At 47.3% G+C, this 13086-nt stretch overlaps 1 protein-coding gene across 5 annotated transcripts in view; it reads right to left on the reverse strand.

Moving 5' to 3' along the window:
* Positions 1-661: 661 nt before the first annotated feature.
* LOC123110949 (uncharacterized) overlaps positions 662-13086 on the reverse strand; it is a 32309-nt gene continuing 19884 nt past the window's right edge. The window contains exons 4-8 of one of the 5 annotated variants that reach the window (XR_006453879.1): positions 12556-12613; positions 1772-1829; positions 1615-1687; positions 1219-1519; positions 662-921 (exon numbers count right to left, since the gene is read on the reverse strand). Coding sequence is in view for 3 of the 5 variants with exons in the window: in XM_044531606.1 (XP_044387541.1) it covers positions 829-921; positions 1615-1829; positions 12556-12613 (366 nt within the window). In the remaining 2 variants the exon portion in view is untranslated. Of the gene's footprint in view, positions 922-1218; positions 1544-1614; positions 1830-12555; positions 12614-13086 lie in introns of those variants that run through there. The other 4 variants (XR_006453878.1, XM_044531607.1, XM_044531608.1 and 1 more) reach the window with 4 other exon arrangements.

Consider the following 13086-nt stretch of genomic DNA (forward strand, 5'->3'; position numbering starts at 1 on the left):
TCTTCTGATCGTTTCCAATATTACTGTGCTGAAATTCAGTCAAAAAATATTTATTGTTTCCAAAAATTGACTGATTGACTGTTTGATTGTTTCCAAAAGTAGTAGGTCATCATGATCTCCTGATTGACTGTTTCAAAAACTAGCGGATCATCATGATCAATTTCTTGATTTCCTGATTGAATGTTTCCAAAAACTAGCAAATCATCATGCCATCCCCAAGAGTACCAACAGCAGAGGCGGGAACTCGGCGACGAGCTCAGGCTCGGGTGGCGATTCCACCAGCAGCGGGGAAGGAGCGACTCCACCAACACCCTGGGCGACTGAATCACACAGGTGAGCGGTAGCACGAGTGAAGGTCGTGCGGCGTAGGTTGGCGCCGAAATCACACGGGTGGGCGGCGGCGGTGGAATCACGCACATTGGCGCCGAGATCGCGCGGGTGGGCGGAGGCTGGTGGGCTGCGAGCGCTGGAATCACCAGCACGGCGGCGGAATCCGACAGCGCAGGCCCCTAGCAACGCACGGGCGGAGGCAGAAGGACGGAGACCTGGCTGTTTTGTCAAGTCTTTGGAAGTATGAGGTTACTTTTGCAAAACATTCGTTGTACTGTGCGCCTGACAAGCTTTACCGGATGGAGGGAGTAGCTAGCTACCCCACATGCTGTAAATTGTAAATTTAATATTCTTGATCGACTTCAAGCTGAAGGTCAGACATCTGGGGTTCAATTTTAGAGAAAAAAACCGGATAACTCTACTCAAGATGCTGTAATACCGTAGTTCTATAATATATAAATAGTACTCCCTCTGTCCCATAATATAAGAGCATTTAGATCATGCGAGAGACATAGATACAGCAGCCGAGCGCAATGTCACTCCATCCGTCTCCCACCTCGTCTCTGGAGCAGTGGCGGCAGCGATATATGTCTGCCACCAATGACAATGCATGTTACACGGTGCAACACAAATACTTCACAAGGTAAAAAAATCAGAAATTAACAGAAAATATTCTACTCTGGAAAAAAAGAACGAGAAAAATTACTTGTCTTATAAGGTTATGACATTAGTCTGAAAGTTTCTCAAAAAGAAATTATTCTGACAAGATCTAGCTATAGCAGTCTTTCAGCTGAACATATCAATGTTATGTGCACTTGTTCTTTTAGTTGAAAACCATACAGGAAGCCCGACAATAAATTTTACCGGAAACAGAGAAAAGAACATTACAAGCGCGAGAAATAATGCCTGGGAGTAGAGTAGGTGTGATGCCTCCAAACGACTCATGCATTGTTTTTGTGTTTATCGGTTCACGCCATATTCAAGAAGGAACGAACAAATGGATGAATGCTTGGGGACATTAGTAGGATATAAATTTATAGTTTAAGAATCTAGAATACAGCTGCAAGGACTAAAGAAAGTAGCAACACAAAATGCATGATGAAAAGGGCAGCCCGGTGCATGTAGCTCCCGCTTGCGCAGGGTCGGGGAAGGGTCCGACCACTTTGGGTCTATAGTACGCAGCCTTTCCCTACACAAAATGCATGATGAAAAGCTAAAGAAAAAAAATATATCATTTGTCTTTATTTCTTCCAAAAATGTAAATAAAATGTGACAAACCGGTACCTTCCCACTATCCACGGTGGCCATTAGAGCAACATGTTGTCTGTCAAAACGAAATTCATAGAAGTAATACGTCCTGCAAAATATTATCTCATAAAGCAATTTAACTACAGAAGCCATTGCCTTTTGTAATATTCCCTTGAAAATTGAGAGAAATAACCTGATACCCTCCTGATCCTTAACTTTAATTGTTCGAGCTGAGTATATTTTTGCACCGCCTATGAAATGAAACAAATAACATAATTAACATATTAGGACAGTCTATAAAGCATTTCAAATGAGTATATCATGTTAATTGTTAACACTATTGTCAAGAGCTGAACTACTATACCTCACAAAATTCAAAGATCAGAAACTAGTCCCGAATTAAGAGGGGATCTACCACGGGTTCTATTTCTTGGAAGAGGAAAGTAGAGCCAAACCACTCCAGTGGTGGCTAGGCTTTATCACAATTACAACTCGATGCCCGATCTGTCTGGAATCACTGGCTAAATAGCATTACAGTCCAAAGGCTCGGTAAAACTAAAAAGAGAGGGATGACAACGACATCACAGGAAACAGTAAATGCCGGGTAAAAATAACTAAATGGAGCCGTGGGGATCCTGCACCTGCAGCGTCCTCTTCTTATTCACTTGCTCACCAGTTCGTCAAGGTCATCACAGCCGTTGATTTTGGCCTCGGACGATCTCATAGCTTCCAGCTAGTGTCGGACGAGGAACAGAAAACAGAAGGTGTCGCTTTTGTTCAGGATTCAGAACCATGTGCGCGCTAGAAGATCAGCTTGTTTTCAACACGTGAAGAGGAAAACCTTATGGATAAACACTGATAGCACCTTGAGGTCTGGGTATAAGATTGCTGTTAAGTGTGGCCATGATCATCCAACAGAGGAAGGTGGGGAGTGGGAATCAAATCAGGTCCAATATGTTGCCTTAGTACACTGACATGGAATGTTGAGTGTAACTTGCAACCGTCAGGGAGTAACAGTTTGTATGAAGTGTTACCTATCTTCTCCAGTATTCTAAAGGGGGCATAGAACTTGGAATGGAGCTTCAGATTTCTTTGAATACTGAGATAAGTGTCTCTAATGTTGGATCTTTAAGTAGACCATGTCTCCAACAGAGAATTCTCTTTTCTTCTCTCGTCACCAAAGTGTTCCATCATTGTGCTTTGAGGAGGTTGTCCTTGATGGCCTGGTTTGCTAATTCCCTATTATGGAGGAGGTCAGGGGAGTCTTCAAAGATGAAATCATGCAAGGTGGATTCAACTATCAGAGGGGGTGGGAAGCCATAAAGTGCCTGAAAAGGTATCATCTGCAAGGAAATGTAAAAAATACCATCGTACCACCACTCAGCTAAACTGCTAAAGCTAGGCAGGAACGCCATGTCTTGGGTTGCTGGAATGCCATGCATCTCAAGTAGTTCTCCAAGCACTGATTTACTCTTTCTGCATGACCATCAGTTTGTGGATGGTTGAACTACAGAGATGGAGCTTGACTCACAGGGATTCAGAAAGTTTCTGCTGGGGAGAGCTTGTGAAGATTTTTTTTTAAGGGAGCTAGTGAAGATTTATCTGACTGCAGGAAGCCCGTGGAGCTTGAAAATGTAATCAGAGGTTCTAGCAACTGTTTGGACAATAAGCGGGTGCTTCATGGATAAAAATTGTGCATATTTGGTGAATTTGTCTTACCACAACCAGACAGAAACTCGCGTCCGCTCCCCCCGCGTCGCCCCCGCTTGGGCGGGATCGCAAACCCTAGCCGACGGGGGCTCCCCTCCTTCCATCCCTCCCTCCGCCGCCGCCGAAGGACGCCGCCGGCCTATAGCTCAGGGGCTGACGGCGGTGTCGGGGGCCTTCCCTCTCTCCTGCACCATGGGGGCGGTGCGGAGCCCCGCGGCATGGGTGTCACGGCCGATCTGGCCTTGGTGGCGCCGCGGGCCTGCCTTCCGGCGGCGGCGCGGCAACTGCCTCGGCCTAGGGCGGCGATGGTGGCGGGTGCGGCGGCCGGCCCTGCTTTGGGCAGCAGCCTTGGCGGCGTTCGGCGGCGGCGGCCGGGTCTGCGGCGACAAACCATCTGACCTCGGATCGGCGGTGGCGGCATGGAGGGCCTGGTGGTTGGGTCGGCACCATGCGTGTTGTGCCCTCCGGACAGATCTGATCCGGCCGTTGCGGCCTGCTCGATGTGCGGCGGCTCAGATCGGCGGCGACCCGTGCACATGATGCTTGATGGAGGTTCTTCGAGCGGATTCGGGTGAAAACCTCGTGCTCGGCTTGATGCCAAGACCGGCGTTGGCGGCACCCTTTTGTGTCATTACCTTCTTGAAGGCATCGCCGTGGAGAAGCTCCAGACCTCTATCCGCTACCTCCGGGGGAAACCCTAGATCAGTAGATCGGATGGTGGCGGCGCGTTCGTGTCGTTTCCTCCTTTGGGGCGTCATTCTTGGAGGCGTACACGGGATCGAGGGACCAGTGGGCGGCTTTTTTGGTGGAGCGGTGCTTCATCCTACACATTGATGACGGCGGATCTCGGCGGCGTGGTGCAGTGGAGACTCGGCGCCTGATGCGCGGTGATGGACTCGCGCAGGAGGCAGTTGTCTGGCGTCATGGTGGCGTCGATGGCAGAGTGGCCTGACAAGGTAGAAGCCTCAATATATGCTCTGAAGACGGACCTGTGGAAGATGGCGGCGACGACACATGTGAGTGCGTCAGACCAGTTTATGCCCCAGGCCCGGTATGTGGCTCGGCTGGGGCTTCTGGCTTTTGATGATAGGCTTAGGTGAGTGGTCCGGGTATTTGGCCCAGGTAGCACCTCTTCATCATATGGATAAAAGTAGTGGCATATGTTGCCAAGATGGCGGATTCAGACATATTGTTGTAATACTTTGTAAGGTCCTCGAGAATAATTAATAAAGTGGTCGTATGCATCTCCCAGATGCAGAGGCCGGGGTTCATCCTCCTTTTCTAAAAAAAACAGGATGAGGTCCTTATGGCAGTCCCTCTGCAAAATCCATGCTGATGTGATGACAAGCAAATTCCAGGGTAAGTAGTGTGTTCTGCCTTATTAATTTGGCAAACGGGGCCTGCCAATGGAATAGGAGGTGTATTCTTTGATAAGTTGCGCTCTCTCTCTCTCTCTCTCTCTCTCTATATATATATATATATATATATATATATATATATATATATAATAGGGAAAATCCATCCTACCACCCGGTGGTAGTTATCCCATATGTCTCATATACTACCATGTGGTAGTATATATACTACTTTATCATTTTAAATATATTCGTATACTCTATCTAAGATATTTCCAAGCAAGTTACATGAAAAAATTGCATATGGGCCCATAGTTTTTGTTATATTTATGAAATACGTACATATTTGTACGTAAAAAAGAGCATGCTCAAAAAATGGTATATACTACCTAAAAATTAGTATATATACTACCAAATCATTGTTACATACTACATACTACACGTACATACTCTCGATTTCGACAGATACTATATACAATATACAAAACACAAGTGGTGGTAACTACCACTGCTTGTAGGAAACATTTGTCATATATATATATATATATATACATATATATATATATATAGAGAGAGAGAGAGAGAGAGAGTGATCTCTCCATTCAGATTTATGAAATACATGCAAGAGTTCCTGCATCAGTATAGTATACTTCCAACCATAATTTAATTTTATGTATCTCAAGACCCTGTTTTCGAATGTGTAATTTGGGCGAGAAGTAGGGCTAACAAGTTCACTGATTAGTCTTTGCATTTAGTGCCAGTGGTGTAGACCTTGAACACTAATCAACCAGGAGAGCACCGCATGGAACCATTTAAAGCAGATTAATTCAATGGGTCAATTCTAGAGGGGAGAAGCGATCTGCCACTTCTCCATGTAAAGACAAGATTGTGCGCCCGTCCTGGTTATTATTCTGCATACATACAACTAGCCTTCGGAAGCGGTACACCTCGAATCTGAAGAGAACTTCAATCTCTGCCAACACAGCCAAGTCCCACGGATAAGAGATAATCTGATCGATGGATTTAGGACTACCGTGAAAGGACAAGGAAAAGGGCAACTACTAAGGCTGCTCACAGTGGGGAGTATCATACACTTGTATCATGCATATGATATGCATGATACTAGTTGCATGATACTAGTAGTATATCATAAGACGATGATAGGCGCCGGTCGCCTGATCCTAGCCCAGATCGGTCGCCTCCCAGCCCATTCGATCCCGCCTTCTTATTGTTTCTTCCCCTAACCCACTCACACGAGCACCGCCCCCTCGCACATGCGTTCAGTTAGGTGTAGCTCGCCATGGTGTTGGAATAAGGTCTCTCCGGGCTTTCCCTACCTCGACGACGTCAGATCTGGCGCCGACGAAGAGCATGTGGGAGTCGTGTTCCCAGTTCTGTTGGTTCCCTTCAGATCTTGGCAGTTCGTGTGTCCTTTAAGGAGAGCTTATGGCTGGCTATTGGTGTGGCGACTTCGACATCTTCTTCTCTATTGTTTTGTGGCTTGGTCCTGTTTCTCCAACCCTCTGTGCTGATGGTGATGGACTGCAAGCCTGTTCTGCGTGGGGTGATGCTCCAGCCGATGCTACTTCAACGACTTTTAGATCTCGTCTCAAGGGGCGAGTGGCTATTGCGGTCTTCAAAACGTGGTATGGCGAGGGCGTTCGCAGGTGTCACCTTCCTTTGCTGATGGTTCAGTACAATTTTCAATCTCCGGCAGGCGGAGTACAATCAGAGGAAGAAGACTACTATGCTTTATAATGTAATTTTATTTTGTACTGGTCGTTCTACGTCTAGTTGTCTATCCATTGTACTGGTCTTTGTTTTTCTCGATATTAATCAGATCTAAGATGCCTTTGCATGTTTTTATTAAAAAAAGGTGTAGCTCGTCATCGCCACCTTGAACCATTGTCCCAGCAGCACGACTCGGTTGTAACATCGTCTATCATTGGTTGCAGCAACTCGACTCATCAGTCGCAGCTCGCCATCACCGCCTTGTACCACCGTCACAGCAGCACGATCTCGTGCTTGTAGCACCACCTCCTCCTGTCGCCGGTTGCAGCCCGACACCCCGTTTTCGCAGCATGAGCGCGGCCACCGTCGTAGCTCCCCGTTGCACCGGTCCCAGCATCTCTTGCCACCAGAACCAGCACTACCTCCCACCGTTGCAGCATCACGTGCCGCTTGCAGCTTGTCATCGTAGCTTCCCGCGTGACTGGTTGCAACTCCCAATGCAGCCGGTTCCAGCTCCCTGCGCCGCTGGTCATAGCATTCTCGGCTCCACTGCACTCCACGTCACGGCTTCCTGTGTCATTGGTTGCAACTCCCGACACAGCTGGTCCCAGCTCACAGCACCACTTGTTGCAGCACCAGGTCGTCGGTCCCTCTACCCACCACGCCATCGGCTGCATCACACGTCATCGTTGTTCAAAGCTAACGGCGGGCATGGTCACATCGCCGTGGTTGCCGAGCTAGGCAAGATATATTGGGGGTGGGGGGGGGGGACTTTTTTTTTCTAATTTAACCTCCTTAAAAAAAATCTTCATGTAATTTGACCTAGGCTGGAGGGTCGTGGCCCCTGCAGCAATCAACATAGCTCCGCCCCTGCCCTTAGTGCCGCGGTCACTGCTCTCAGCACTGCCGCCCCCGTCCCCTGTTCTGATGGTTCCTGTGGCTGATAATGCTAATGATTCTATCAAATGATCAAAGAGAAGAGCTACGTCCGACAATCCAGCTTGGAAGTATGGGTTCAGGCCAGATTTAGAGAGGAAGGTCCAGCTTGACGCTCCATCAATGTTTTCGAGTCGATGAGTCGACGGGTCGCTCGGAGGGGGCGACTCTAGACTAGTCGTGACTAGTCCAGACTCATGGTCGACGAGTCGACATGGCGACGAGTCGACGTGAGTTAAGCAGCAGGCAGTCAGGGGAGGAGCACAAGTGCACAGCAGCAGCAGCAACAACCAGGGGAGGAGGGGAGGAGCACACCACCAGCAGCAGTAACCAGGGCCAACTGAGAGATGGGCCACTAGTTATGCACTTCCCTGTGGCCCAAAAGCCCATCTAGTAGCTATATACTCCTCCTGTGACCTAATCCACCATCCACACTCCCTCCCTCACCACAGCCGCCACACATTCTGCTGCCACTCTCTTGCCACCAGTCCACCACTTCTCCTCCCAGCGATGGATCTCTCAACTCCCCCGCAGCAGCTCTCTTGCCACTCGCTCCTCCTCCCAGCCCGCTCTTGCCGCTGCAGCTTCAGCAGCAGCAGCAGTGGCGGCCAGCGCTGCAGCGGGGGCGCAGAAGCAGCAGCAGCAGCAGCAGCGAGGCAGCACAGCAGCAGCATCAGCAGCACGGCGGCGGGAGAGTGCTCCAGATCCAGACTAGTCGAGACTAGTCGCGCGAGTCGCTCGACTCATCCCAGAAGTCGAGTCGAGAGGCTGAGTCGGCCCTGGAACTGCGACTCGTCGACTAGTCGCGACTAGTCGAGCGACATCCATGCGCTCCATATGTTCGATTTATAAAGTACCCCCCCCCCCCCCCCGCGTTTCGCCTTACAAAAACATTGCTCCAAGCACGAACGAGGAGAAGGTCGGGCACCCACGAGTTGATCCAACACAAGCGGCGGGAGAAGAGAAGCAGCAACGACGGACAGAAAGACAACAGCGGCGGTGCAAGATTGGAACTTGGCACGAGTTGCGCGTGCAAAAAATAACCTAGGGCTATGATGCCATGTTAGGAAATATGCAACTTGTATTTCCAGGTCGCCATGGGCCAATATATATACATGTACAGGTGCGGTAAATATGAAGGAAACCCCTTATACAATGGGGATATACACAGCAAATATATACAACTACAACATACCTCTCCACCATTGAACTACTGGTTCGTTCAGATACGAGACTGTAAATCCCGCCCTTTGTTCCAAGGAGTCCTAGCAGTGTCAAAGTACTGCCCAATGGTTTTTACACAATGTTTAGCATCATCCCCTTGAAATTCTGGTATGCTGAACTTGGCGGGTTTAATAGTGAAAATGTTCCTTCTATTATCTACATGACTGTGGCCTCTTCCTTTAGTATTTTCTGCCCAATTTCAGAAACTTTATCTAGTGGTGATGCTCTGGTTTTTGGTGATGAGAGTGTACATCTGGTTGTTGGGCATGGTGTGGATGTCTGTATGGCGCTCTGGTTGTGGTGTCCACATTGCCTTCTTTCCCACTGGGTTCATGTATAACTACAGTCACATCTCAATATGGTTTTGTGGCAGGTGCAGCTGTACGATTGATACTGCCTTGTCCGGGGGAAAGGGTGATTTCCCTGCCATGATTTGTTATGCCAGGTAAGAGTTGGGCCACTTCTTCAGTAGATTTTTTTTTCCTAGGAATGCTTGATCAGAGAAGAACATGTCAAAGCTGGACTGGATTTTGGAGAAACTGCTCTGCAAGGTGGAGAAATTCTTGTTGACTAAAGTTGCAAATCAATGAGTTCCAGCTTGTCAGCAGTACGTTGCAGTTTGAACATCCAATTGGAATAATTTGAGTTCAAGGACCTTATTGTCTGCTGAATCAGATGATTTTGCCCTAGGGAACAGCAAGGGTATTAGAAGAAAGCAGGGAACTTTCTCACCTTTACTATTAGGAGATCAGGGTGGGCAATGGGGGATTTGGCAGGTGACAGCCAGCTAGTGGCAACCAGACTTGCACAACCCAAATCCTGCGCTGCTAATCGACCGCCGCCAGCACCGGCCGTCACCAGATGGTGCACCGGAGAGGATGAGTGGGTGGGATTTTACAATGAAGAGATGTTCTTTGGCGACGACTCCCAGTCCAGACCCGCATCTGAGCAGTCTACAGCTCTGAATCGCCAGCAAAAACACTTAGCTGCCGGGATCTGAGACAAAAGGGGGAGAACTAGCTCCACTCGGCCATCAAATCCATCTTGCCATCGAGGAATTGAAATATCTGGTGCCAATTGTCAAGATCTGAACTATTATGTGAGAGCCTGGCTTAATAGGAATGATAGACTACTCATATCAATAAGGAATTCCTTCTTTTCTGGAAGCCCGTCTGCAAGGAACTCCAAAGTTAAGCGTGCTTGACTTGGAGCTATTTGAGGATGGGTGACCTACTGGGAAGTTAATCCCGGGTGCACACGAGTGAGGACGAAGTGCACAAGAAAGACTAGTGTTGGTCTGTGGGGCCAACCTAGATCCCACCAGGCGTAATGGACGGGAACCGATGGCTATGGCCGAGGCGTTACAATTGGTATCAGAGATTCAAAGCCGACCCTCGCGGTTACACGGGCATGTGCGAATCAGGTGCGTGAGCATGTGGCTCATGGTGTGTGTGGCCCGTTGTGGCACACGGCATGGCATATGTACCGGACTAGACGCACATACATGTGCCAAGAGGGAACGTTCCTAATGGGCTGACGAGCACGTCGGTTCCTTTGAGTGGGGATGTATGTAAGAGCCCGGCTTAATAGAAATGATAGACTACTCATTAACAAGGAATTCCTTCTTTTCCAGCTTTAGCTTGGAGCAATTTGAGGATGGATGACCGACTGAGAAGTTGATCCCGGGTGCACACGAGTGAGACAAAGTGCGCAAGAAAGACTAGTATTGGCCTGTGGGGCCAGTTTAGATCCCACCAGACAAAACAGCCAGGAACCAGTGGCTATGGCCGGGCGTTACATATTATAACTCACAAAATCCATAGATTCACAAACAAGCCCGGAATTTAGAGGGGATCTAGCTAGGGCATCTATTTCTTGGACAAGGAAAGTAGTGCCAAACCAGTCCAGTAGTGGCGGCTAGGGTTTAACCCAAATTACAACTCAATTCCCCATCTAGAATCACTGGCCTTATAGCTATTACAGTCCAAAGTTTTGGTAAAAGTAAAACAAGAGAGGGATGGCAACGACATCATGTTGAACTGCAAGTAGCGGTAGAAGTAACTAAATGGCAGTTGTCGAATGTCCTGCATCAACAGCATCCTCTTCTTAGTCACTTGCGTACCGGTTCATCAAGGTCATCACATCCGTTAATTCTGGCCTTGGACGACCTCAGAGCTTCCAACTAGTGTCAACGAGGAACAGCTAACTGAAGGTGTCGCTTTTCTTCAGGATTCATAATAGGTCCTGACAACTATATGTTGGGCTTCACCTTTTCTACATAATTAAGTGTAGGGAATGTTGGAGGAGCAACTTATATTTATTGCATAGCCCAAGGGGAGAATATATACTACAAGGGACTTGGAGTACAAGGAAGAAAATCGAGAGTAAAACGAATATGTAAGGGGACCTAGACCAATACTAATAATACTTAACACCCCCACCCCCACACAGGCAAAATAACAACACCACCATCACCTCCTCTTCCACCCATCAAATGCAAAGTGTATGAAATAGCAATGCATTTGAAGAAGTGTAACACCAAAACAAATAGCGAAAAATGAAAATCCACATCTTGATAGTGTCGTTGTAGCATACTAGCATGGAATCTTCAAAACCCTGTTGAGTCAAGCCAAAGTGGGATAGAAGAAGCATGTCATAAAGATCGTATCACAAGAACTTGGCGGCGGAAGAAAGCTGGACGGCAAGAAAATTGGCGTTGATCAACGACAATGCAGAATGAGACCACATAAATTCTACAGAAGAAAACCAGGACTAGAAAGGCCATAGAAATTGTACAAAAAGAACCAACGTGTGACTCAGCGGCAGCAGCCTATTAGGGAGGAGACGACGTGGACCAGGAAGAGGTGGGGCGGCGGGTAGCTGGTGGACGGGAAAAAACAGGGCATAACGCGCTGGAAAACTGCGGCAGTGGCGTCATGGTGGAGAACGGCACATTGGAAGGTCACGGGTATCGGACTGAAACAAGGTGTGAATTGGGGCGTCGATCTGGACCAGCCAACAGAGGGTGTTAATGTCGTGATCTACAGTGGGGGTGTCCTGTTACTGGAGAGGCGAAGAACCGAGGAATCGAGTAGGAGAGGCGGCTGAATCTTGGAGATGTGATGCAGGAGCGGTGGCCCGATTTGTCAGAGGAGCCCGGTGGTGTATAGCAGTATAGGGCAATGGTCGGCCCGACGCGCAGCTATTTGGTTGGAACGGCCAGATTTGATCCATCTAGGGAGGTCGACGGAGACCGAGAGAAAGTTCAATCAGGGAACGGATGGAGTCGAGCCAGGAGACAACCCTGGCTAACTTCGTTCAAGAGAAAAGGAGATTGGTACAGGAGAGAACGTAGAGACTGAAAAAATCGATCAAAATTGGAGGGTTGCGGTGTCTGGGGTAAAACCTAGGGCTCTGATACCAGGTTAAGAGGACCAATGTGTCTGTATTGCATAGCTCAATGGGTGAATATAGATTACAAGGGACTTAGGGTACAAGTGAAGAAATCTAGACTAGTATGAATACGTAAGGGGACTTCAGCCAATACTTATACTCCTTAACACAAATTATTTACCAAAGTTTTTCAACTCATGTTCATCTAGGAACATAACTATTTTACGAGAACTATTGCACTGCACAGTTACGCAATTATAAAATGTCAAACATAAGGCAAAATAAAGAATGTAACCCCATTAGACAACTCATGAAAAGCAGTTAGTTATGTTTGCTATTTATTTTGAACTTCTATGCACACCAAGCAAAACTTTACAACACACCAATATGATTATGGTAATAAATCAATTTCAGTAGTAAACATAATATGTTGATCAGACCATCAATCAACATATTTAGAGTGACATCCCACAGCAAGCTAAGGCTAACATTAAGTGGTTCTTTTGTCTACTAAGTTCTTTTCATACCTTGTCTAATATTTGGAAGTTGTAAGTAGTCCAGGGCAACTTTCATTTAAAAGCACATTAAAAAAATGTTGCGACTTTCAAGCTAAGATGATAGAAATTACCAGGTACAAATAACTTGGACGCCTCCTTTAGAGTGCCCAACTCTGTTATATCTTTGGCCTGTGAACAAATATCCGCGTAAGAACATGAGGATTTTCTATTTTCGTAATATCTGATAAAAGCACAAGCCTTCTAAGTAATAAGGATAAAGTGGTACAGAATAGCATGATCAATAGTAACACAGTTAGCATATGTTCATAAAAGCTTTTTAACCCACTATTTGTTTTAACATAATTAGGAGAGAAGAGAAAAATAATGACAACTTCGACGGAAGATGGTCATTCATGTTTAATACGATCATTGAGAGTCTCGATTTGAGGAAGATTGACCTCACTGGCAGACAGTTCACGTGGGCGAACACATTGCCGGTTCCAACATATGAGAAGTTGGACAGAGTGATCACCAGCATAGAGTGGGAACAGAAGTTCCCTTTGGTAACGGTTCAGGCGCTTCAGAGAGCAATTTCTAATCATACACCGTTACTGGTTGACTCTAGGGAAGCGACCCATGTGGGAAACAGAACCATTTTCTCT

The sequence above is a fragment of the Triticum aestivum genome, chromosome 5B (assembly GCF_018294505.1).
Source record: "Triticum aestivum cultivar Chinese Spring chromosome 5B, IWGSC CS RefSeq v2.1, whole genome shotgun sequence".
Taxonomy (NCBI): Eukaryota; Viridiplantae; Streptophyta; class Magnoliopsida; order Poales; family Poaceae; genus Triticum; species Triticum aestivum.